At 47.0% G+C, this 26,425-nt stretch overlaps 1 protein-coding gene across 1 annotated transcript in view; it reads left to right on the top strand.

Moving 5' to 3' along the window:
• The first annotated feature begins 4,230 nt into the window (after positions 1-4,230).
• The window catches only part of fbn3 (fibrillin 3), a 51,629-nt gene continuing 29,434 nt past the window's right edge, over positions 4,231-26,425 (top strand). Inside the window, exons 1-6 of the mRNA XM_076153271.1 lie at positions 4,231-4,321; positions 6,434-6,789; positions 13,249-13,331; positions 13,519-13,620; positions 18,312-18,407; positions 18,685-18,780. Of these exons, the coding sequence (XP_076009386.1) occupies positions 6,581-6,789; positions 13,249-13,331; positions 13,519-13,620; positions 18,312-18,407; positions 18,685-18,780 (586 nt within the window). The 5' untranslated portion in view covers positions 4,231-4,321; positions 6,434-6,580. The remainder of the gene's footprint in view (positions 4,322-6,433; positions 6,790-13,248; positions 13,332-13,518; positions 13,621-18,311; positions 18,408-18,684; positions 18,781-26,425) is intronic.

Raw genomic sequence — 26,425 nt, 5'->3', positions numbered from 1 at the left:
GGGTAACTAAAACCACTTAGAATAAACCATTTGAATCAACCCCCACCAGGATTTGAACCTGGTTCTTCCTTCGTGGGGATGGATGTGTTATAATATTACGCCACAGGAGTTTGTGGTCTTTCTGCAGCGCCCTGCAAAGGAGACCTGAGGCATGACAGACTCTAAGGAAATAAGTTTAGCCTTAAGTCTGTTGTTGGGAAGCGAGTAATGCTGAAATCATATTGGGAGAAAAAGTGAAACAAACGTCTTGGTCTTCTATCAAAGCAAGCCCGAGCAATCAACGCAATGATCAGCACAAGATTCACTAAGAGCATTTTTGTGCCGTAGAAGAAACAATCATCAAAGTGACAATACCAGTGCATTTTGCAAAACCTTAAGCACATGGCCATGTTGTGTATTTGCACTGCAGCCAAACCTCCACACATGAATCCAACAAAAGAGCTACGTCTCCTCTGCCGCTGTAACCAGAACGATCGGAAAAGTCAGTCCCATCGCCGGCGTTCACTCTGATTGGGTCGAGCGCCTTTCTCAAACCATATGTACGTGTCTGACGAAGACATATGGTGTGTCAAGTGTGTGTAAGTGCATTTACATACATACGCGCTCCTGCGTGATGAAAAAAAGAGAAGGGAAGAGAGCCAGACGAGAGGGAGAGTGAAAGAAAGAGAGAGAGAGAGAGAGTTTGTGAAAAGAGGAGGGGCGGCTAGTAAAAGTATTTCCCCGGGCCCTGCAAGTACAATACACACAGACAGTGGTGTGTTTTCACTGTAGCCAGAACGCTGTTGGTGAAATGTGGTTCTGTTTAGAGGGGAGAGAGAGAGGGAGGGAGTGCAGAGAGAGGGAGAGGGAATATACTCATATACATTCACACACACACACACACACACAGTAGAAGTAGAAACTCCTCGAGGGTCTTATTCTTTGTTCCTTTGCTTCCCGGTCTTGGTGTCAGTGTGAGACTGTGAGGCTCCCCGAGAGCTTCTGCAGCACACCACAAATCGTCCAGCCTGACTCCAACTGCATGTTCAAGGCTGATCCTACAGCGCGCAGCATGGTCCCCATTACAATGAATTGCCATGTTCAATAGGATGAAGTGAGATTACATACAAATGTGTCTTCAATGTGTGTGTGTGTGTGTGAGAGAGAGAGACAGGGAGGGCGAGCTGGCATACACGTCTCTGAGCAAGCATGTAAGAATGCTTAAGTCTGATTTCATGGAAAGTTCCGCTGTTGGTTTTTATTGTTGTTCAAATGAAGTAGTGGCAACAACGTTTAACCTAATTTATCCATGAAGAGGTTCTGGAAGTTTCTACGATTTTTATCTGCTGTTAATGAGGTGTGTTTTTGCGTAATGGTCTCATCCCGGGGAACCCTGGCCCCGGTCCTTCCATTCAGTTGGGTAAATTTAGATCACGCCAAGTCCTGTAGAGACTAAACATCATGCACATGGATGTAATTATGCAACAATATTAATCTTACCCTGAAAAGTGACCAGAGAGGTTACAACAACTGCATCACGTCCAAAAATCGTAGATCAGTTAGATTAATGAACTATGTTCTGACGTGGTTCGAGTAAACAATTTCGGGAGAGAGAATACTTTGTGGAGCCTTCATGTCTACATCCTGCTGTATCGTTGACAACCGTATTTATGACTCTCACAAGTCTGATATGTGTGAGAAGACAGACAAGATGTGTCCAGTGTCAATGTCCCCTCAAACCAGTCTCCAGCTACGAACAAGGCCTCTCCACTCGGACAACCAGTGGTTCTTCAGGGGTCAAAATGGGCTAAATGGTGTCCATCATTGTTCAAAGAACAACTTCATCTATGTGGTTTGCAACTTCTTCATTGTGAACGGAGAGCGACTCATGTAGTTCCTTCAGTGGTTCCTTGCCTGGACTTAAGCCCACTTCATGTTCTCTTAAAGTTATGGAAATGAGAGCAGCTGATTTCCATAGTGCTGCATAATTTCCACATATTTCCACAAACATGACAGCTACACAAAACAACAACAGAGACAATGGAGATTGATTTCTCTGTTCTGCTCTATGGTTTCATGAATATCCTGAAAAGTCGTGAGGCCTTGCTGTTGTTGCTTCATTATGTACTCAAAAGAAAATGGAGCATGTCTTTAAGCAGTCGTGGCGGTTGAGTCTTGGCATCTTCACCCAGCACCTCTGGAACCCTTCAGTGACGACCAACCCTCGGTAAGATGCTGAAAGTGGTTCAGGAACTAGTCCTGGCATCAAAATGGGCCCTGGTTCCTTTGTTTGAAATGAAGGAAAACGAATGAGTTGAGGCCCTAAGCTCTAATTCTCTGTCTTGTAGAGATGTTATCCAGTCCTGGTAATATAAACGTGAAACATTTCTTTGTAAGAATTAAAAAAAAAACAAAGAATTGACACAATTTTCCTCCCCACAGAGTCCTGATGGCTCTACAGTTTATGCAGCTGTTTATGGTTCTGTAAAGAATGTTTCTAGATCCAAAACGTACCACAAAAAATGTCTGTAATAGTAATATCATACTTTATAGAGACACGGGCCATTACAAAAGCAGTTCCCCAGGAGCTGCTTGTGTTTCAGTGTTCATGCTGAAGCACTCTGAAGCAGGAGAACATGATCTTAAACCTTGATCCTCTGCTTGTCAGATTATGTTTCTACTGCCTCTGCAAGATACACTCAAAATGGTCACCATTGGGTTTTCACAGTCTATTTGACTAACTATTGATGATCCTCCAAAGTGATATTTGTGAATTGTGAAGTGAATTTGCTGAGGAAATGAATTCCGAACTAGATTACTGACACTGTATTATTGTAAGTTGGATCCTTTTGGCATTGTTTGGCATTCAATTTCCAGCTTCTTGCAAGGCCTGTCGACTGTAGAGTGGACTCTTATGGAACCAGGGAACATGATCAACCGTCTGCCAGCGTCAACTCTTTATGAAGTTAGTTAGTTAGTTAGTTAGAGAATATTACGGTCCCTGTTGCCCCAGAAAGTGTTTAACTAGGATATTTTCCCCTAAGTAGAAGTATTTTGTGTATGGGATGGGATGGGATTGCAATGCCATAATAACTTCCTGGTGCCTTCTCACATCAGCTGCTTTAGTGATGTCACCCATAAAGTAAAGCAGCTGAGTGAATGTGGCAGACACATAAAGTCTATGTAAGGAAAAATCGACTTTACAAGGTGTTGCCATGGGAAATCACAAGATACATTTAGATTTTATTCTGTTGTGCATCACTGCTATCTTTGCATTGTCGACAGAACTGCACAGGGTCCATTAGAAGGCCAACACAGACGCTGTAGTAGGTGAATCATTACATTTTGTCAAACCAAAATCCAGTTAACATCATGCAAATTCTGGCATATTATATTAACTTTATCTTGAAAATGACCTTGTTGCTGCTGTCTGTTATCTAAATGCTCCTCCTTTAGAGCCTCGCAGGACCATTGTTGCGAAATGGGTGCAGTGGGCAGCAGCACCTGAGATGTGCTCAGCTGTCCGCACCAATATACCACCCAGATGGCCTCTCGCTCAATGCTAACTTCCTATCAGCACTTGTGGCAACAAAGCACAAGGATGTGTCAATCACAAGCTCCAGTGGGTGCAGAGGCAGTAAATAGCAGGACTATCTAAACTAGTCACGCTGACAAACAGTAACACACTCTTAACACTACTTTACAAACTGGTGCAGATGAAAGGAATGAGCTGCTGGGATATTTGGGAATTAACTAAGACACAAAAGCACGAAGGAACCCTCAATCACAGTCCAAAACCGAACCCAGCATGACCTCTTTACCTTCTGATGAGTCATGTTAGCTTCCTATTGTTCTGCCTGTAGTCACTGTTGTCTTAATTTCTTCACGCTCTGATGTCAATGCAAATGCTTGTTTACAATCTGCAAAGATCATTTACTCTGGCTGGAGGCTGTTATCTCATCGCCCTGGAGCTGCCTGGAGGAGTGATTTCTGCAGGGGTGGTGATGATGATGGTGAAGAAGCCTCCAGTGAAGGTTGAGCCGCTTGGCCCCTGTTACAACAACTCTGAGAGACTTGAGGAATGTGGGTTTGTCCTGCAGTCCGTTACTAACCCCCCCCTCTTCTCTCTCTCTCTCTCTCTCTCTCTCTCTCTTTCTCTCTTCCTCTCTGTCTCTCTCTCTCCTTCTGTGTCCCCTCCCCTCTGAAACAGGGCAATTCCCTAACTTTTCCTCTTTTTCTCACCAGCCCATAGTTCAATATTCCATTCTGGGGGCACATATCCTGTCTCAAATTTTAAAAGACCCAGGGCTCCTCGACGCCGAGACACTCCAATTGCTGCAAGGTATTGTGCATTTGAGAGCTATCAATGTATCAATTGTTGTGATTGTGTGACTATTGTTGCAGTAATCCGATGTTTCACGGGGGGATTATCGCTTTGTGCGCGTTTTGCGGGAGTATAATCAGGGTCAGATCACAGAATGAATGCGGGTATATGGTGGATTAAAGTCGATAATAAGTGTGCGTACGCGCGGAACTTTCCAATGTCGACTTGTCACGTTTTACAATTTTGATTGTCCGCCTCCTTGTTGGATTTTCATACTGAGGGATAAACGGCTCCTGGCATAGAAAGTGGAATAAAAAGCACTAAAGCAGATCGAGTTTCCTCCGGGTTCCGCTTTCAGTGAGCAGGAGCTGATGTAGCGCTTCTCCTCCATTCATAAAGTTGCGGTGACATGCGGGAGCTCTTTTATCTCCCGCTATATTGTGGAAAATACAATTTCTTCTCCCCGTTTCCACGACTGACTCACAGTGTGAGTCTCACACTGTTCGTGGGTAACAAATGGAGCCACAGGCAAACATCAGCGTATATTTCCTTTATGGGGCTGTAACACGGCGGCAGAAGTACACTTTGACTTTAAAGGTGATTTATTTTACGGTTTGTAGCTTTAACTTTTGAATTTATTCCAAAGTTGGGTTTCTGCTTTTTTGCTTAGATCAATCTAAATGTGTAAAAATAGAGAGATAAAGTGTGTTTTAAGCACATTTTTGTGATCCATTGCTTAGATGATGACTCAGGTGAAGGTGTTATTATTGTGACAGCAGACTCGACTGATCGGTGTGATGATTGATCAAGTATTTCTTTTGTTCAGCATTGATCCCGCCCTCATCTCATCCATTTCTCTCACTGCAGACACACACACACACACTAAATGTTGTGCGTCCAGTTCAGAATTTATGCTTCAAAACCATGAAATGTGGGTTAATGGCACATGATTACATTGGCATTAGTTCATATCCATCTCCTCCTTTTTGCTATTTTGTGTGTGTCTGCATGACTTAGCTAGAGAGTGAGAAAGAGTGAGAGAGAGAGCACACTTCTCTCAACTCCCATTAGATCTAATCTGGTCCAGTGGGGCACAGTGCAGTGTTCCCTCTGCTGTTCCCAAACCTCAGCTTGGACCGCGGCCTCCTCTGGCTGGACTAGAGGCCTCTGGCTCTGCTGAGTTCATATGTCACCAGGGGCCCACGGTCCGATCCTAAACCTGTGGCCTATAACGAGCCAGAGAAGAGAAAATAAACTCCAGGAGTGTTTTTCAATGTAATACATCTTAATGCAGTTAAGGACACGCTGGTCCGACTGCAGCCTACGTGCAGGGTTAGTAATTGCTAAATAATTTAATTTAGAAACTCTGCTAAACCTCGTAATGAATAATAATTTTGTCATTCCATTGCTCTAAACATTTGAAAGCCCCCCCACTTGTGTAAGTGCTGTTGAGAGTATGTGTGATGCAGAGTTTTGAGTTGCCTGACCAGCATTACCTCACCTCTGCCCCTCTATGCACTCTGCTCTGCCTCTCTAGCGCCCCCCAGGCACAGGACTTGTCACTTGAACTATTTGGAAGACATTTCTGGAAAAATACAGGAGCTAGTTGTGTGTATTTCCTGTCAAAAAATTATCTTTGGTTCTTTCTAATAACTTGTAATGAGTAATAACTGTGAGGGATCAACACATGCTCGTGTCTCTTCACTCCCACATTGTTACAGTGGGATTGATGAAACTCTGAGACTGTTTTTAATTCCAGTATCGCAAAAACAGATCACTGGAATTCAGCATTTATGCGCCTCTTTCCATTTCCCTGACGGCTCTTCTCTACTCTCCGCTCTGTCACGTGTTTTCTCTTTTCTCACAACCACGAACCATGTTGCAAACAAAAAAATCCAACCGTGGGATTCTTCCACTGAAACCACTTGACATGAGAATTGCACAGAGAACTCGTAGGACAATACCACCGATCACTTTCAATTTTCTGTAGGGACGGGCCCGTGTCAATGGCTAACATCAATTTGGCCCATTAAGCATGCTGACAAACAGCTTTGATTTCCCTAGCAAGCTTCTCCATACACCATGTGTTTCCAAGCTTTCATCTCCTTTCCTTCTCCCCCTCCTGTCTAGCCCCTAATCTGGAGTGCACACCAGGACTTGGTCTGGATCCAGGTCTAGATCCCTCTGCTCACCCTGGGTTCATACGGTGAACAGAGAGTCAGACAGTGAGCGGTAACCGGGAGGTGATAACGTTTGGAGGGATAGCCAGACGGACCAATGGGATCGGGGAATCTGGTTCAGGTGCTCCTGAAATGGGCGGCGGTGTGTCTTGCGGCGGTGAACGTGGCGTGTGGAGAGACCGGGACCGGGACCGGGACTGGAACCGCGGCCGGGGCCGGACAGTACCAGGCTAGCCGCTTCACAGGCGCCGTGGACCAACGAGAGGTGCAGAGGCTTCGACGCCGAGGCCAGGAGACACTAAGAGGGTAGGGATGAGTGTGTGTGTGTTTGTCAGTCTGTATGTGTATCCATCTACTTTGTTGATGACTGTTATTAAAATTATAAATACTGAATCAGGAGCACTAAGCAAACAATATATAATTGTACACTCTTTATATACACTCCATTCATATCAAGTGTGCTGAAGTGTGTGAAGTCAGAGTTTTGGTACACAGCTCGCTATCTTTACGACTCTATCTGGAGAATGTTTAAAACATAAATGGCTTTCCCCTCTCTGCTTTCCTGGCATCTCTCCTTCAACTGCTGTGCTTTCTGGGTTAAGGCCAAAGCTCGCCTTATACCAAATTATGCCGCTGAATACTACCACATTGTTTTCTCAAAAACAGCACATGTTCGACGTTAACAGGCTCGCAGTGAAAACTCCCAGCGTACTTACAGCAACTTGACATTTTCATGGGAAAGGGAAGAAAAAAAAAGCCTCAAGTCCATACATCTAATGAGGGGATGATGAGTGAAAAGCATGACCCAGATTCCCCCAGAGTGTATTAGTTGAGTTGGAGAAAGTAGTTCAGGGCTGCTGTGGGGAGGTTGCCCGCCCTGCTGTTCTAAGCTGAGGCAACCCGTGGGGGGGAAATGTATGCATGTGTGTGTGTGTGTGTGTGTGTGTGTGTGTGTGTGTGTGTGTGTGTGTGTGTTTTGAAAGGTGCTGTTTATTTGAGTTTACCCTCTGAGGGGAATATCCAGCAAAACGAATCACAGAGATCACATCACCTCTCACCAGCTGCATCTCACCCACTCACTCCCCTCCCCCCCACAACCTCCACCTCCATCCCATCCCCTCTCTGCCTGTCAGGCCTTCTCACTTTCTGACCTGGAAACCACAAACACGGGTGTCATACAGTGTATATGCCAAAGTAGCAAAGAGCCTTAACTGTATGTGAAGCTGCTTTTTCCGAAAAACAATGGATGTGTTGTGTGGCCAGTTTGAACGTCGGCATCAGTTATTCCAATCACACTCCAATCTGTCCCAGCTTATAGTTCCCCCAGTGGCCAGCAACAGGAAATGAGGTATTCGTAGCACCGGGTGGTGTAAGAGGGGGGGTTGTATGAAAAGAGGCGTTTGTTTCACTGCTGTAGGTGACAAAACAACAGAAGGCGCAAGGACAGAGAGAGGACAGAAATACAAAAAGGTTTGAAGGGAAAAGAGCGTAGAAAGATTGGACAGAGAGAAAGTCGTGAGTGGAGACAGTGACAGATGTAGAAAAACAAGGTCCAAGGTCAGAGCGGTGGTGTTTTCTCTACCAACATGTTCAGTGACAGCTCCTACTGCGTAATAGAAATAGATTTGTCTGTCTTGTCAGTCATGGAAGCTAATGAGGCAGGCAGTCCGACCCGCTAAATAAAGATAATGGTCCTCCCCAGCGTTTAGGAGAACCAGACAGACTATGAAGGAGATCATTGAAACCAAAGACTGAGCTCACCTCCACTCCTGCTGTCATGTGCTCCGAGACAAAACAACAGGCCTCTTATGTTTGACACATGTCAGGGGCTTTGTGGACCATAAACATGCCGCCTGGCACCGCCGCCAAGATGGGAAATGCATAATACGACATTAAAACCATGTAACACTATACAGTAATTCAGCTCCACCGTCCCTCCTGATAGACAGCGAGGGGCCAGATGAGTGACCACATCCAGTGGCCAGGAGAAGGTGATGAAACTAGCGGAGTTTGCACAATCGCACATTATTCGCATCAAAGCCTGTGCGGTTTCATGAGAACAAGTAAGAAAAGCCTGCAGACTTTTTCCATTACATTGTTAAGTTCTGGAAACACTACTGTGCAGGAATGAAATGGCAACGATGCGTTTGTGTACCGGAGTAAATAGGTGATGAGATCACACAAAGGCTCTTTTGAACTCAGGCTGTGTTAAGCATAACACATTATGTTTGCCCGCTCGGCTGAAGCTCAGCATTAGTACCACAAAATGACATATTTGACTAATGCCTGACATCTTTTTGATTATTTTTATTGGATTTCTAGGCGTTGCCTGGTAACTGTCATTTCAATTATCCTGAGACTGAAAGCGGCTCCCAATGCTGCGGCAGGCGGGCCAAAGCTAACAGGTCTAATATGTTGAATTTATTTTCAGTTACCGTTTGATCATTGTTGGCTGAAAACTATCGCAGCTCTTTGGGAGCTTTGGGTGAAGTTAGTCATCTGTGTGAGCGAGCGCCTTTCATCTGACCACCTCCGGGGAGGAAACTGTAGCCCTGGGGTCAGATCAGTGATGAGGAACCCTGATAAAAAGAAGCTCCCCGTGTGTTGTAGGTGTGGAGAGGATGTTCCCAGCCTGGTCCCATTGTTTGTTTCTTTTAAACCCGTAAAGTGTAAGATATGCAAACTGAAGCCAGGCTCTCTGTAGACTGTCAGTAACCCAGTATGTGTTTCTCAGATACTCAGCGAGGGTGATGGAGGGAGGCTGCTTTAATGATGGTCATTACGGCGGCCTTGGGCAGGGGAGCGGTGTTTATTTGCTGGCTGGAGCTCCATCTCCCCTGGTCTGTCTCTGGGAGCGCTCGGCCTGAAGCTGACTGACTCTGATTTATTGGCTCACTGAGCGCTCTGTAGCTTGGCATCGGCCCACTCAAGGGTGGTATCTGATCAGACCCTCACACTGACTGGCTGGCCGCCTGGTTTGCTTAGCCGGTTGGGTGATTGACTGTCTGGTTTGCAGACGGAGTGAAGGGGAAAGTGTGAGGCCAAAGACACTACTTTTGATTTCTTGCACTCAAATCCTTACCAAACCAAACGCTGAGTTATTTAGTCTTCCTAAGATCTCATATATGTTTGAGTAAAGGAATCCAGCCGGGCTCTTCTCTTCTCTTCCCTGCTTTCATTCGGCTCTGCAGAGGAGAGACGCTAACTTGGCAGACGGTCAGCCGGAAAGCAGAGAATTAAACTCACTGCCACTTCGGTCCCTTCCAGGATAATGTCAATACCGCCACACGGCCTCTGTGTGCCGTCCCGAGAGACGCTGCCCTGGCACACGCCTAATTTAAAAGAAAATAAAAAGAATTCCTTTGTCTGAAAACTTCAGGCCTATCGGAGCATTTGCAGACAGAGGGAAGAAAAGGGAGGCTCGCAGTAAAGCGCCAGAAGAATGCATATTAGGAACCAGTCAAGCGTGGCCAATTTCCTTTTCTGTTTTATGTGATAGGTTCCATTTCAATTATTTGTCGGCATTTTATGCATACACACGGCTTATGGACTAAGCGGTAACGCCGGGATTATCTGGGGCTGCCGATAGGTATGCGGTGTGTAAATAATGTGGTTTCTGTTTATTGTCTCAGCGTTGGAGACGATTTAGCCGTCACTTGACTCGGCAGATTTGACACACGTGTTATCTTACTTACGTGTTTGATTTATCTCTGCTTAACGCCACATGTGAACCCAACAGATGACCAACGACACAGTTTGTCACAAATCATGCGAGAGGAGAAAGTAAAAGATATGGAATGATGACATTTAGGCTGGAATGAATGCTAGAATGGTCATTAAAAAAAAGACAATATTCCCTCTACATTCCTTCATCATTGGCTGTGTATGTGGTAGGTGAGCTACAGGTCCAGGTGTTGCTGTGGGGGGGGGGGCAGCAGCGTAGCAGCGGCCCCAGCAGATGGTCCGACTCTGCAATCCCTCAGCAACTGTGAACTTCTGTTGTCCGTCTTTATGGAAGCGGACCGTCTGTAGTCGTTTTCCATGCCTGACCAGTGCTGCCCCTTGCGTGTAGGTCAGCGGAGGCCTGCTGGTCTGAACTGCTTTCACCTCTGACCCCGGATTCCTGCATGCGAAGTGCAGCCCCGGGGGCCACGAGCTCATAACATGTCGATTTTGCGCTTTCTAACTTTGCTCGCTTTTACGACGAAAAACTCAAAAGAGCTACAAACGTCTGTCACACGGTACTTCATCATGGTCGTCTGTGAAATTGCTCCTGCCCTTCTACTGTAGTTCAGTCCAGACTTTTTCTTGCCCTATTTCCCCTTGAATGAAGTGGCAGCCATTATTACTATTAATGGCCCTTAATGAGCGGGACACGGGCCAGGAGACGGCTTCAAAGGCCGCTCAGCCCGGTCACACAAGAGTTAATCTCCTTTAGATTGAGCCCTGAGAACAGTAGGATAGTTCAATATTGAGGAAAACCCCCTGGGGCTTAAACTGGGCCTGCTTTTTCGTTCTGTTTTACTTCAGTTCTCCCTCTAAGCCCTCCCGTGTCTGATAGGAGACTAAGCTTTGACCTGGGCTATAGAGGGAGAGAGAGAGAGAGAGAGAGAGAGAGAGAGAGAGAGAGAGAGAGAGAAAGGATAACAAACCTAAGCACCTCAGGGTCAGACCCCTAATCCTTCATATATTGACACCCTCAGGTCTGTAACGGTGGAAAATGTTCCATCCTTTGTAGAGAAATAGATCATGGAAAAACGTTGTTTTCCCTCACACATTAAACGTTGGAATGTTAAGCTCTCTCTCTCCCTCTCTCTCTCTCTCTCTTTGGATCCCTCCTCCCCTCCTTCAGTCCCGCCGGATCTGTACTGTATGTTTGCCCCAGATATACGACCCCCACTAAGGGTCTGGCCCGTCCTTGCTTATGTTGCTCTCTCCTCCGTTTCCATATCTGTTTCTCTTGTTTCCGCTCCCACTCCTCCTCCTCCTCCTCCTCCTTCCTCTTCTCAACATAACTTGTTTTGCTTTCCCTCCCACTGATCCCCCTGTTCCTTTCCCACCGTCCTGTCTTCCCTCCTTTGAGCTGCTGTTCCCCTCTCGCTCATCACACCTGCATTCGAAAAACCAACCAACATTTCGCTCATTCTGTCCCAAAGTCCTAAAATCAACTTGTCCCTCATTGTCTTACGACTTCTTCTACCTCCTGCCTTGGCCACCTGTTTGCACGTCTCTCTCTGTGCCTGTCTCTCTCTGTGTCTGTCTCTCTCTCTCTGTCCCCCACCACCCATGCCATCTGGTAATATGTTTGGACGTGTGCCCGGCTGGCCATCAATCAGAAATCCAAACCTGGTCTGTCATGTCCCCGGGGACGTCCTGGGGTCGCTCACCCTGTTTACACTCAGTCAATACTCCCCATTATTTATCCGCACTGTGATTAAGGCAGAAATGCGTTTAAGCCGCATGCATGGACGGAATTAATAGGATTCCGGCGCTTTCCGATTATGCGTGACATGTGGAGTTGGCGTTCTTAGCTCCACTCAAGATGTTTACATGCTTGAATGAATCAATTTACAATCACATAATCTACTGTAGTTCGATGAATGCCAGCGGTGAGGATGAGGTGGAGGTCATCTGTTTCACGGAAGAGGAACTTGAGACGTTCCCGCTTCATTTCCTACTTTGGTTTTGGGCTCCTAGCCGCCCATGTTTGACTCCGCATAGACATTCTTTTGGTTAAACATTGCTTTTGTAAGAAGAAATTGATGAATTCACAACTTTGTATCTGACATCTATATATGAAAGTGTTGACGAGCGGTGGGACCTGCTGCTCGTTTGGCAAACGACACACTGGGGGCAGAACTGGTCTAGACTAAAGAGATGTGATCCCCTTGACAAACGACTTTACCATGTGCAACTGTTTCAGGCTTTGTTACCGAGCTGCGGTCCCTCCATTCTCAGTCACGCCATCATCAAATACAAACAAACCACCAGCACAGGCGACCGTACACACACACCCCTCATTATGCGCTTTGAAAGGTCACTTAGGATGTCATTACTACGACCACATAGCTGGAATACAAGACGGTCCCTGCTGCTTGTTAAACGGCCTTTTTTAAAGTCCTTTTCTGTATTTTATGACTATTTTTAAATGAAGTGAGTTATAGCCTGGTGTGTAATTACTCATGCGAAATAATGGTGAAGGATAAAGTTGATAAAGTCTGAATAACTCCTCTTCTTGGCTCGTAAGTCAGCCGCAGATTTCAGCCTGTGTGTGTGTGTGTGTGTGTGTGTGTGTGTGTGTGTGTGTGTGTGTGTGTGTGTGCGTCTGTGCGTCGAGCAGAGCCAGAGTCATCTCTAGATGTGGTTAAGCCATTTCCTCAGAAAGAAGCTTTGTGTCTAACCTGTCAGGCCAATCAATTGTTTGTGATGACTCTTACATCTGTCAGACTGGGTCAAAGGTCACTACAGCAAGCTTTAGACCTGACCTGGGGGGGGGAGTCAGTGGATCAGGACAGCCAGACATTGAATTTGGGAGAGAGGAGCACTTTATACATCCTGTCTCTCCTCCCCTCCTGCCTCCATCAGTGCAGGAGGATGGAGTTTATTTTGTTTCATAGCGAGCGTAGAGGCAGCTCGGCTCACGGGGGAGCTTGGAAAATAACTCATAACTGCCTGTGTTTGTTTAAGGGTTTTAATAAATTATTTTTGGGGAGATTCTGGGCGAGGACTGAGTTTGTTTGTTTTATTCTCTTTGACCCCCATCAGGCCCAATGTGTGTGGCTCTCGCTTCCAGTCATACTGCTGCCCAGGCTGGAAGACGCTGCCCGGAGGGAACCAGTGTATTGTTCGTAAGTATCTGATGATCTGAGATGATAACAATAACAAACGGACATTCCCCATTCCCAATCTATGGCTGAAGGCGTGAAAGAATGACATTCCTCCTCTCCTCTCCTCTCCTCTCCTCTCCTCTCCTCTCCTCTCCTCTCCTCTCCTCTCCTCTCCTCCTCCTCCCTCTTCTCTCTCTCTCCTCTCCAGCCATTTGCAGGAATTCTTGCGGTGATGGCTTCTGCTCCAGGCCCAACATGTGCACCTGTTCAAACGGCCAGCTCTCCCCCAGCTGTGGCGCAGGAGCGGGAGGTGAGCAAAAGTGGAGTTCCGTTCGCAACCGCATAACTTAGGAAGTATCATATGAAAGCCACATTTCAAATGGAAGTAGGATAATTGGTATCTAGCCTCCTTTGATCCACCAGAAGAACCTCTTGATTACAAACCTCAAGGCCGTTCTGCATTTGCAAATCAATCAGATAAGAATTTGGGGAAATCCCGTGGATTTAAAGTGTCAGGGTGGCATTGTGACTTTCATCCAGAGTAACCAGATTGCTGGCAACGATAAAGGACATCAGAGAGCAACTAAGCTGCCTTGTAAAACTGTGACTTTTCCATGTTTACACCACTCTAAACTGACAAAATGATGCTACCTGCTTCACTCGGGACATTTAATTCCCACGGGTCCGATTGCCGGCTGTTTTCTATCTTTACAGTCCCACCCTTCCCTCTTGGGAGCCAGCATAGCCGTGTACTCCGGTGTAATAGCAGTGCATAGGCCTGCACTAAAGCCTGGCAGGTCACAGAGTTTGTCAGGATTACAGCAGTGAGCCTGGCTACCCCGGCTCAGTCTTCTGGGCTCCATTACAGACCACTCCAACTCTGCACACTTGGAGTTTGGAGTGCAGTTTTACAACGCGTACAGAGTGTGTGAAATCGAGTTTGTCTCCGTCAGGTTAGTCCAGTGCTCGCAGGCTTTAAATCTGAAGGGAAGGTGTGTATGGCATGCAGAAAACATGGTATTTAAGCACCATTTTGAGAGTGCGTAAAGTGTGTGTCAACGTGTTTATCAAGGAGCGTGCAATGTGTTCGGCTCCTCTGGTTTTGTAGGCCAGAGTCAAGTCATCAGTCACGCCCGGGCCCTGCCAGACTCCGTACACATGCTCGCATTCCTTTCATCCTGCTAACACGCACACACACACACACACACACGCACAACTTCATACAAAGACACACGCTACATACACACACACACACACACACACCACATATACATTAAGTACATCCAAGTGAGCAAGCAGGAATGTGTGCTGTACATGCACACTCAGTAAGCGTCTGACCCAGAGGTGTAAAACAGGATCTGCTCCAGTCAGAGGGAAGGATGATCCCTCAGAAGGGAGACAGGGTGGAGGGCGGAGTATAGAAAATCGGCCTCTGTTCCTGCGAGGGTGTGAAAATACGGCAGGATACGGATGAAAATCTCCCGCAGCGCCAGGACTTTGGCAAGAGCCGTGAGGTAACGCTCCTCAGGGAGGGGGACGGCACGGGAAAGCCAGATGATGAACTGGAGGGAGAGCTTAAGGGTATGGAGACGCTTTCGTAGACACCAATGCAGGTGGGATTATGTGTTTTCTCCTTGATCGTTGGACTGTAATCAAAGTTTCAACATTCATAGCAATGCGTCATTTCACCAAACTGAAGTCTATCGTGTCCAAGACTTTGGATGTATTAAATTCCTGGAGTTATTAAATTATCTGAGTGAGAAACTTCCAAGTTGTCTTCACTCAATTCCTGACTTGGATGTAGAAATTGTTGTTTTTTTCGAATTCCCAGAGAAATGCATCAGAACAAAGTTGACATGTTGAAAGCTGTTTTCACAACGTAAGCCGTCTCCAAGGCTTTAGGCTGAAAGTGAGAAGGCTCTCGTCTGTAGATTTGTCATCCCAAACGCGCATACTCCCAGTTTTCCGCCTTTGAAAGGAGTCCACCACTGTAAAAGGATCATTCAGAGCAGTTGGAAACAAATTGAGAGACTCAGATCTCTTTGGAAAACTCTAATCCCCCTCTGTCCCGGTGATGGAGCCTAATTGTAGCACCTTGGTTGACTGCTTTGGGTTAAAGATAGGATCTCTCGCCTGTGGAATGCAGAGGCTTCAGAAATCTGCAACATGTTTGCGATGCGGTACATGTAATCCACATGTCTTCCATTATTGTTGTGTCCACACACACGGGTGTCTGTGATATCTGTTTTTATGACTCCTCCTGGAATCTGCGAGTATTGCCAGTGAACAACACCAGCACATGTTCCACGCACAGCCTGACTGACTCCTCTAGACGTCCAGAAATAGAAAATTCAATCTTTTTTGCAGGCCAATTTGGGATCATTAAGCTCCAGCTCATTATTAGTCACATTGGAGACTCAGATTGGTTCCCAGACACAGTGGCTCCTGCTGAGAGGTGCCGCTGTAATAAACCGACTGACAGTTCAGGGCAGAGCAGCTGTGTCGAGGCTCACGTAGGGTCACTCTTAAAACCTCCATCTTCCCCTAGTCATTATCGCAAAATGATTACCACGGAGCGTCTAATGTGGAGAAACAAACAGCTGTGTGTGCGACAGCAGACGCCCAATGGCTGAGGATGAGGAGCAGCAGTGAGCTCTGGGAAGAAAGAGTCCAGAAAGAGACAAAGTGGTGTGATCGGATGTCCTCTCAGATCGGAGGGGTAAGGAAATTGGTGCAGGAATGGAGTGGAAAGACGTATTTGACCTTTGACCTCTCATGACAGCACCCCAGCTGCTCATCCCGCCTGGAACAGTGTCCGACTTGTCGCCGCTCCCTTTGTTTTTTGTAAATCAGGACAAAACACAGCTATAAAGAGACTCGGTTTTCCATCACACACACACACACATACCCACACACACACACCTGGACTTCCTGCGTTTCCCAGCTCCTCGTAAAAAACACCCAGATGTGAGCGGCTCACCGACGACACTACCAGAATACAGAGGTGCATTGTGGTGCAGCAAAAAAAAAAAAAAAAAAGCTCCACCCAACCCCTTACTCACGTCTGGAAGACTCACACAGACACACTCACGCACATGCAACCCACACACGAGCCTCCCCCACCCCCGGCCCCATCCGCCCTGTCGCTCTGCACGTGTAGCTTTCCATGCACGGGTCACCGGGGCAAACCATCTCCCTCCACCTGTGTGGGGGGAGAAAGTGCCAGGAGGAGGGGGTGCAAAGCGGCGAAGTTAGCCAGTGAGATCATCTCCTCCTGTCTCCAAATGTGCTTGTTTGCTTCCTCCTCCTCCTCCTCCTCCTCCCTCTCCCGTCTTGTTCCCGTTACAGTGAAAACACATGAAGACACGAAGAGTCCCTCCGTCTCTCCAATCGTCCCACCGTCTTCCATTCTTGAGGGCAAGGAGTTCATTGTCTGTGAAGGAAGCGCACAGAGAGGCTTTCATGCGGCGGCGTGTGATGTCCCTCCAGCCAAAATCCTCCTCTCTCCACTTCCCTGACCTATTTAGAAACACTTCTGGGGGAATTTACAGAAAAGTGCACCGACTTCACCCAATTTGGCCTCAGCTTTGAGGGAGTCTGCATTACAGCGAGCTGGAACGTTCTCTCCACTACGGCAAGGGGAAGAAAACTCGAATCAGTCACTTTGAGCGTTCTTCCCGTTTCACATCGCCGCTTCTATTGTTGGCGCCAGCGAGGGAAGACAGCGGAGACGCGCACGGCGTTCACCTCACGTCTCGGGGTGAAACGTGACAGACAGCCAGGTGGAGAGAGAGAGAGACGGTTCACTAACCTATAAACCCCGTCCACTCCAGAGTCTCGAGCTATTTACTGTTGTCAGGAGACGGAATCCAGACAAGGAGAAGTCGTCTCTGCCAAATCTGTACAACGCCGTCTGCCAAGTGAACTCACATTACAGTGAGATGGAGAATTCTTCATAGATTCAATGAATTCACACAAAAACAAGGTTTCTGGAGAAGTGGAATGATTTACAGCTCTGTCATACGTTTACTGTAACCACACACACTCCACGTCCAAGATTTGCGCAATTGAGATTTGACTCATTTAACTGAAGAATTGTATCCTGTGTGAGGCCGCCAGCCAGCCAGGCAGGCAGGCAGGCAGGCACGGATAATCACAGAGTGCGTTCATTCATCCAGAGTCGGCACAGTCATAGTTAGCATGTGTGCTTGTGTGTGTGAAGTCAGGGCGAGTGGGTGGATCAGAGCGGACGGACGGAATGCCTCCTGCTGGAAAAGTGCACAAAGTCTCATTAGGCCAATAGAGGTGCAGACGGGAAGAGAGGAGACGGAGAGAAAGAGAGGGAGAGGGAGAGAGAGGATTCAAGTTCAAGAACAATGAATCTGATTGGTCCTCTTAAACTCTTCCATCCAGCACCCATCTCTCTCTCTCTCTCTCTCTCTCTCTCTTCCTCCCCTCCTCTCAGCCCACCTCCCTCCGCTCTCAGCAAATTCCTGACTGACTGTAGCACACAGCTGCCCTCCCCCGACTTATTCCCGTACCCTCGGTCCGCTTGATTAGCTTTGGTTTTGTGGCTCCGGGGGCCTTTGAACTTTGTCTGTTGATCTAAAGCTTCCACAGAAACACCAGTGTGTTGTTCCAGTGAAGTGGAAGCAGCCTCTTCGCGTGTGTGTGTGTGTGTGTGAAGGGCAGTGTTTTACGGGTGCGGAGGGTAATTTAATGAAGAGCACTAACCCGGCAATTGACTGAAATGAAATTTAAAGATGTTGTTAACCTTAAAACTTTTCAAATAAAGGACTAATCCACTCAAAACCAAACGCCGATCTTCGAATTTCCTCATTTTATTAACTTCTTCACATCTTGTGTTGTTTAGCAGAAGATCAAACGGGGGATGTGAGGGGCTGATGTTCACGTTCAAAGGGAATCTGCTGACTCTTCCTCTTCTTTTCTCTCCCTCTCTCTCCCTATCTCTCTCTCTCTCTCTCTCTCTCTCTCCCACAGTTCAGTCCTGTAACGTCAGGTGCATGAATGGCGGCAGCTGTGCGGAGGACTCGTGCTCCTGCCCAAAGGGGTACACGGGCAACCACTGCGGCCAGCGTGAGTGCAAGCCGCTGCAGAGTCAGCACACCTGGGCGTGAATGTGTGTGTACGTGTGTGTGTGTGTGTATTCAGGAAAGATAAAAGAAAGATCAGGGAAATTCTTAAGGAAGTTCCTTTTATAGGGTAGAAAATTAATCCAGTCTTCACATATGTTAGACATAAATACATGTGTGTGTGTGTGTGTGTGTGTGTGTCACCGATGAAAGTAATGGTGTGAAAGTTGAAGCTATAAAGCAAAAGGTGTGATTCTCTGTGATGCTTCTGTCTCCTGTAGCCGTGTGTGAGAACGGCTGCCAGAACGGTGGGCGCTGCATCGGGCCCAACAGATGTGCCTGCGTCTATGGTTTCACTGGCCCGCAGTGCGAGAGAGGTAAGACTCCTCCCCCCTCAACCCCTACGTTTATACCGCTCGCCCTCCACCTTCCCCTCGGCTCAGTTTGTGCGCATGCTTGATAGAAAACTCGTAACTAATTGTGCAGAAAATGGAGTTTAGAGCCTTGACGTGACAAAACTTTATCAGGCGTGGGAGTCGACCCCCCGTCCAGGATGTGACTGGACAGGAACATGGACGCCAAGCAGATGGGCGGGTTGCAGACCCAGCCAGTTATCAATACGCACTCCCTTCTCAGACACACAAACATACACACACGTTATCAAATCTGGAAGGCTTTGATGTTGCCATGTCCTGTCATGCTCAAATTCATTATTTCAGCTCTCTTGGGTAAAGGTTCTGCTATCTTAGGATGACTTCAGTGTGTGTGTGTGTGTGTGTGTGTGTGTGTGTGTGTGTGTGAAGTGAGATGCGGTGTGAGTAGGTATCTGTGACTCTTGTGAGGTTCTGAGACCTTCTCTGTCACCTACCTCACCTTTCCCCCGACCCTCACCTTTGACCTCCCCCCATCCCTCATCCGTCCCTCTCTGCTCAATTTCCTGGGCCATAATTTCTCTCACCTCTGCCTCACCTATACGCATTCCTCTCATTTACCCACACAACGCCACAAATCTCTCCCGTCCTCTGTTTTGTCCCGGTTCGCTCCGATCTATAACTCCTCTGTCCGCTCGCTCTCACCTCCTGTCCTCTTTCTCAGCGCGACCGCGGGGTCTTGTTTTCTCAGAAACCGCAACATTTTGGTGTGTGTGTGTGTGTTTGGGGGGTTGTTCAGTATGTCAGAGGGAGCCTAAAGACATCTGGCAATAAATACACACCACCCCCCCCAACTCCACATCCCCACAGGACCGACAGAATAGACTTTCTTTGTGGAGCGGTGGACATTTCCTGGTGAGGAATGGAGCGAGGGAGAGAGAGAGAGAGAGAGAGAGAGAGGGAGAGAGAGAGAGAGAGAGAGAGAGAGAGAGAGAGAGGGAGAGAGAGAGAGAGAGAGAGAGAGAGATGCAGAGGTGGAAGAAGGGAGGGTCGGGGCCCAAAATTAAAATGGACTCCCCAGCTGTGTACACAAAGCCCCGGCGAAAGGCAAGTACAAACGTCTCCACGTTCCAGGAGCGAGGAGGCCGCTGGATCTGCACGCCGTCGCAGGGGAAACGCCATGTGTGTGTGCGTGTGTGTGTGTGCATGAGACACCAAGTATCCTTTAGAACGAGAGGGGAAAAGATGGGTTATATTTTTCTCATAAATCACATATTTCACAAGGACTCATACTAGTGAGACTCGACGTGGAAGCGTCCCCTGATAGAAGTCGCTGAGTTTGAAAGTTGAAGGTTCGGCGCCTGCCAGCGATTGGCTTTTTTTCTTCAGTCGGCTTCATTTCATTCCATTTCAAGTTGTTACTATACATTTGGGGAATGACTCATTCGGGGAATTCAAGCATTTGTTGTTCGATTTGCCAAACACAGCTCGCTTAAAGTGTGTGTGTGTGTGTGTGCAACCCACCCGGCGTCCTGCCTGCGTCTGCAAACCGATGCTGATGAATGACAGATCGAGGCATCGTGTGACCTTGTGACGACCTTGCAGCTCCGCGTGTTGGAGGGCTTTGAGTCAGCGAGATCGTGAGTCAGAAGATTTGCTTTGTGATTCAGCGCAGGATCGAACGGAGGTTAACGCGAAAGTCAACCAGTATGGGTGAACTGAGCGTGTGTGTGTGAGTGTGTGTGTGTGTGTGTGATGGGGCCATGGAAAACCCCTGTATGTTTGCATATCGGGGGTTGGCACGTCTGTGTGTGTATGGATGTGAATTTGAAGCTTGCTGACTTTGGCAGACGGAGCCCGAGTGACCACACAGAGAACGTCATTCCAATTTTTTTCATCCGTAAAATTTCCCATCATCTCATTTGTACAAACAGATAACACCGATTTAATAAAGCGTTGCATTGTGTGTGTGTGTCTGTGAGTGTGTGCGGTCGCCAACGCATTTATATCCATTTCGCACCATTTGGCGTGTGTGTGCGGTCACGGGGGGGCAGTGATGCGCGTCCCTCTGGTATTAGCTCATTAAGCTCATTCACTGTGCAGGATCAGATCCAGTCACCGCCCGCTGCCCAGGATAGCACAAATAAACTGTTAGTCGCAGGGGAGCCATTCTGTTCTGTTCCCCCCTCTCTCCACTCGGTGACGTCAAGGGCAGTTTGAGACGCTGAATATGTAGGAAGTGGGGCTATTTCTGCTCTATTGACTCTGGATAAGAGTGGACAGAACCTGGCTGAGGCTGGTTGGCAGAGCTGGTGGAAGGGTGGGACCTGGGGGGGGGGGGCAGACGCAGGTCACCCTGTGTGTGTCTCAGTGGAAAATATTCACAATGACAATTGACTGTTGGAGCCGCCAGTATGGAGCTGTCGCCTGAATTTGATCTGCAGAAAGCCTATAAATCAAAGCCCTAATGTACAGGGGACAGAATGGAGAGACGTTTTCCATGCAGAAGGAACGCAGAGCTGCAAAGATCTCACACTCTCACTCTTACTGAGAGGCATAACAGGGTTAAAACCACGTCTGGAAAAACGTCTGATTGGCCTCCATTCTCACCCAGATGTGTGATTACATGCTCTCAATCAAATCACAATGAGACATGTTGTGTGTCATTAGGAATGTTGTGTTTGGTACACTGGTGTGTGTGTGTGTTTTCATGGGGGAGCTACTTTTCCATTAATCTCATATACAAAGATTGGAGAAAGTCATTCAACGTGCTCAGATTTAGTTTATTTTTAAGACTATTCTTCTGTGTCTGACCTGATGAAAAGTATAGAAAGATTTACTCTAACACACACACACACACACACACACACACACACACACACACACACACACACGTTATTCTTCTGTCCCATGAGTGCTGGCTGCTGATGGACTTGCCGGCCTTTATTCCCGCCCGGCTGTGTGTGTGTGTGTGTGTGTGTGTGTGTGTGTGTGTGTGTGTGTTCAATAGTCTGCATATTTGTTCCTGTGCTGGACTGTATTGTGAGGGGAAAGTTCCCAACACAGACAAAAATAGCTGTCGAAGATTTACAGCACAGCGGGCGAGACACAGAAACAATGACACCGGGAGTGTGTGTAAGCAAACTCACTGCCACAGAACCAAGCAGTGCAGATAAGCAAATGTATTAAGTTTAAATACCCAGATGATCATGAAATAGATGCAAATAACTGGTGGAGTTAAGGAGTGTGTGTGTTTTGTGTAGACCTTCCACGTAGTCATGGGTGTTCTGTGTAATTACCCTCTGTGGTTTTATCTTTCACAATCTCACACACACACACACACACACACACACACACACACACACACATCAGTGAGCCAGAGGCTGGTGCCAACTGTATTTCAGAACTCTTAAGATTCTTATCCGCTGCTGAGAGCTTATCTCTCACACAGCAGTTCTCCCACAGTGGCCGGCCCTTGTGTGTGCGCATGTGTGTGTAAGTGTGTTTTTGTGTGTGTGAGTAGTGTGTGTAGTCACGTTTGTGTGACTGATTTCGCTGTGGAAGAAGAAGTGAATGGAACAGAGACTCCTCTAGGAATTCTGCGGTTAAAGGAAACGAGTGATTTCAAGCCTGTTTGATAATGACTTCGATAAGACGAATTGAGATTGCTTTGGTTGGCTATGATGTAGATGAAACACACACTCATGCACTCACTCACACACACGCACATGCACACACAATTAGAACATTTCTGTATTTCTATTGTTTCTATAGTGGACTCCCAGTAAGGAAACATATCCATACTGTAATTCTCTTACATACACACATGCGCGCGCACACACACACACACACACACACACACACACACACACACACACACACACACACACACACACACACACACACACACACACACACACACACACACACACAGAAAGGCTGAACTACTACACAGTATTTCTTGTCTTTATCTGTTTAACCTCTTGTCAGAGTAAAGCACGTCTGAACGGTCATGGCTCCATTCCCATGAATCCATCTCTTGTTTCTCCAGTTCCTTATCTTCCCACTGAACCTCTCCTCCTGGGAATATTATAAAAGCTTCAGCCATTATTAATCACTGCAATCGGGATTTATTCTCCCTGCTCCCCGGCCATTCCTGCCTCCATCTCTTTCTCCACAGTGTCCAGGTCAGCGGGCCGTCCCATCCCTCTGCTCCCGCGGCGGCAGAGGCAGGTTTGATGATGGGAAAAACCTTTTCCCAGAGGGCTTTGCGTTCCAGACAGGATTAAATAGTTTGTCACTTCGGCCTTTGCGGTATTTTATCTTCTTTTATTCCAACTTCCATTAGAGCGGGGAGAAAGGAGGAACAGGATTTGATGAGTGATATTTTTCTTCTGTAATAGGAGGTTTTCGTGTGGTTGCCTTGACTACAGAAACATTATTATGCTGTTGGTGATGGTTCAGATCCCGTTAACATCGCCTCATTTGATTGGTTCATTGATTTAGGTCAAAGGTCATTGGAGCATTATATAGGCATTGATAATAAATACTGCATATTTTAAGCAGAATGAGAAGACTGCATTAAATCTAACACATTATACTATTATTATAAAGTATAATCTTCTTACGGGAGGGAACAGGCTTGAGTCATACTGAGGACAGAGTTTAGAACTGAAACTGGACACTTCTGGATGGGACAGAGGATCAGAACTGTGGATGTGAGGTGAATGTGTGTTTAGAGGAGGAAGAATAAGGGACGCAGTGTTTGAAAGGAGAGCATAGAGGACGATCGGCCTTTTTGAACTATTGAGCAATTCGAACTGGTAATTAGCTGAAATTGCTTCCGGATGTTGTCGAGCGAGGATGTTGGATCGCTCTTCCTCTCCTGACCCGTCTGGCCGCTTCACACACGTGTCCTCAATACACACGCATAGATCGTACACGCTCAGACACGCGTGTTATAATTTGCGAGCGTGAAATGTGTGTTTCTCCACACTTCATCTCACTCACCAGACAAACAAAAAGCCTTGACACAAACACAGACTGAACCTTCATTCTTGCACTCAGGTCATCAGGTCAGTTAGAAAATGGATTTGTAGAAGTGCAGCCCCGCCCCCGACATTCAGTTTGGCCTGACAGCTCAGGCAGACGCTTGTTATCTTCAGGTGTGCTTGTTTGTGCTTCTGTTTGTGTGTGTGTGTGTGTGTGTGTGTGTGTGTGTGTGTGTGAAACAGAGAGAGTGTGCTTGTGTTTCAGAGCAGCATGTGTGTATGTGTGTGTGTGTGCACTCTTACATACATGCAGACTCTGCTTTGCTGAATTTGGCTGCAGCGTGCGTCTGTCTGGTGCTGCTGGACGCTCAGACCGTGGGAGAGTCTCGTCTCCTCCTAAAGGACTCAGTTTCTCTCTCTCCTCCACATCAAAGCCTGCAGGCTGCAAGTAATATCAATCTTTCCCCTCGTGTGTTCTTTTCTTTGTTATTGCTCCGTGTTTTTGTCTGTTGCTCTCTTGTGCTCCGTCTCTTCCTTTTCATTTGTCCAATCCGACTTCAGTCAGTGTTAAATTAATCCGCCAAAGCCTTCGTTTGTTAGATCTTCTAAGTCAACAATTTTGCCAAACTTAACATGTTAAGTCCCTAACATACTCGCTCTTACCTTTCGCAGACACGTACACACACGTGTTCAGAGTGTTTTCTTTTTGAGCTTTTGCAAGATGAATCAAAGTTTGTACCAAGACAACCAAAAGATGGTTGCCATGTTTGTTTGCACTGCAGTCAAAATCTGAAGTTGTGTCTTTCGGCACACAAGCAAACTTCTATGTTAAGTATGTAAATGGTTTTGTCTCTTAACAGTGTTAAGCAGTCAGATCTGATTTTCTGTCACATTAATTCTATCGGTTCCATCTTATCATCAAACATCAGCTGTTTTCACTCCAAGTTCCAGTAAGAGTTTCTTTTATAGTGTATATCTCAGATCCTTGCTTTAAGATGGGCGCAGTAATAAATGTAAAACTGTTGGATGGTTTGTGCCTCAGCGTTTACGTTAGAGCTCATGACATGAACGGACACATCTGGCGTATAGGATGTCACAGCGCTGTGCCAAGCAGGCCACACCAATCCAAGCCAGATGTGAGCGGCTTCAGGCTCGGCAGGGGTATCGTCAGCTCGGAGCGGGACTCCCTCTCCTCCCCTCACATGGCTCACTAAAGATTGTTCGGTCACTCCCGGGCGAGATCAAACGGCAGGAGGTAGACAGGCAGAGGGAGAGAGAGAGGGGGAAGACAGACGGGCAGGGAGATCTGAGCCCGGGCAGAGCGAAAGAAAGACAGATGGGTTCGAGGAAGAGCTGGCATGAGGTCTAACCTTCGCTCTGCGTGCTGAGTTTGACCTACTTTACTCCTCTCTGTCTGTGATCCACCTTTTTATGCAGCACAAGGAACCAATAATAGCCAGTGAGGCTGTGAGAAGGTCTCCCACTAGATTGATTCCTATCTTTCCATCTCCACTTTGTCCTCCCGAGCTGAACAGGGAGCTCTCCCTCCCTCCCTCCCTCCCTCCCTCCCTCCCTCCCTCCCTCCCTCCCTCTCAGCCTGGGCTAACCGACCGCACAGCTCCCCCTTTCATCTCCACATCGCGACAATCTAACAATCTACTTTTTTTAAATGAAGGCTGTATTAACTTTGGCGCCACCTTAATAGAGGTTTCATCCTACGGGGAGGAAGCCGGCGCTCGGATGAACGCTTGTGTCGCTGGAGTAGTTTCAGCATGAGGTCACTGTGTCTTGATATGTGAAGTGCATTTAGCAGGATTATGCCACAGTTTAAGACAGCGGAGGAAAGGTAGTCGTTAAAGCCAGGGACGTTTAGTTCTCGTCGTGTTTGATCCTGATTCACCGCGTTCATCTCCTCAAACAGAACAGACTGCTATTATCACATCGCACAGGATTAGAGGTGAAATCACTGTTGTGCTGCTATAATTCTCCACTTTGCCACTGTCGTGCTTAAACTTTGAGAGAATTCACCTTTGACCCATCTGGTGGTGACCTTTCAAATGCAGAAGCAACAACAGAATGGAGGAGAAGCTCATAGGTCCTGTAGAACAACTTACAGAGAAACATTACCTTGTTTACATTCACTCAATACGCCGAAGATGCGATTAAGCTGCATACACACACAGTATGAGTAGTTCCACGAGGTGTTGCGTAATGGCTGGTTGGTTGTGTCCATTGAGGAAACACACGTGGAGGCAGCGTACTCCACTCCATTAAGATGTTTACACGCCTGAATAAATCACTTTAAAATTGCGTAACCTAGGTCTGTTGTTGCTCCAGTTTCAATCACATTAAGGTGCAGACGTGTCATTTTGTTTATGAGTCATCACGGCATAATTATTATTGACTTCCACCCGGTGATAAGTTGGTTATTACGTCTTTGGAAACAGAAACCAGCACTGTTTGGTTGACCACCACCTCATAGTTAAAGCAGCAGAATGTGCCTCGTGGGTTAAATGGTTATCAGTGGGCTACATACCTGCATTGTAATCATGCCTGTGTTAATGCTTGAGGTCCTGCTTAATGAGATTCATTAACCAGAAAATGTCCGGAGTCACATGATCTGTTTTGTTCCAACAAGTCACGTCGTTCTACCTATAAGA

Source organism: Genypterus blacodes, unplaced genomic scaffold (genome assembly GCF_046128005.1).
Source record: "Genypterus blacodes isolate CSIRO-AG114 ecotype Tasmania unplaced genomic scaffold, CSIRO-AGI_Gbla_v1 ptg000058l_1, whole genome shotgun sequence".
NCBI classification, from domain to species: Eukaryota; Metazoa; Chordata; class Actinopteri; order Ophidiiformes; family Ophidiidae; genus Genypterus; species Genypterus blacodes.
The sequence above is the reverse complement of the archived record's forward strand: the minus strand, read 5'-3'. Positions and strand labels throughout refer to the sequence as shown.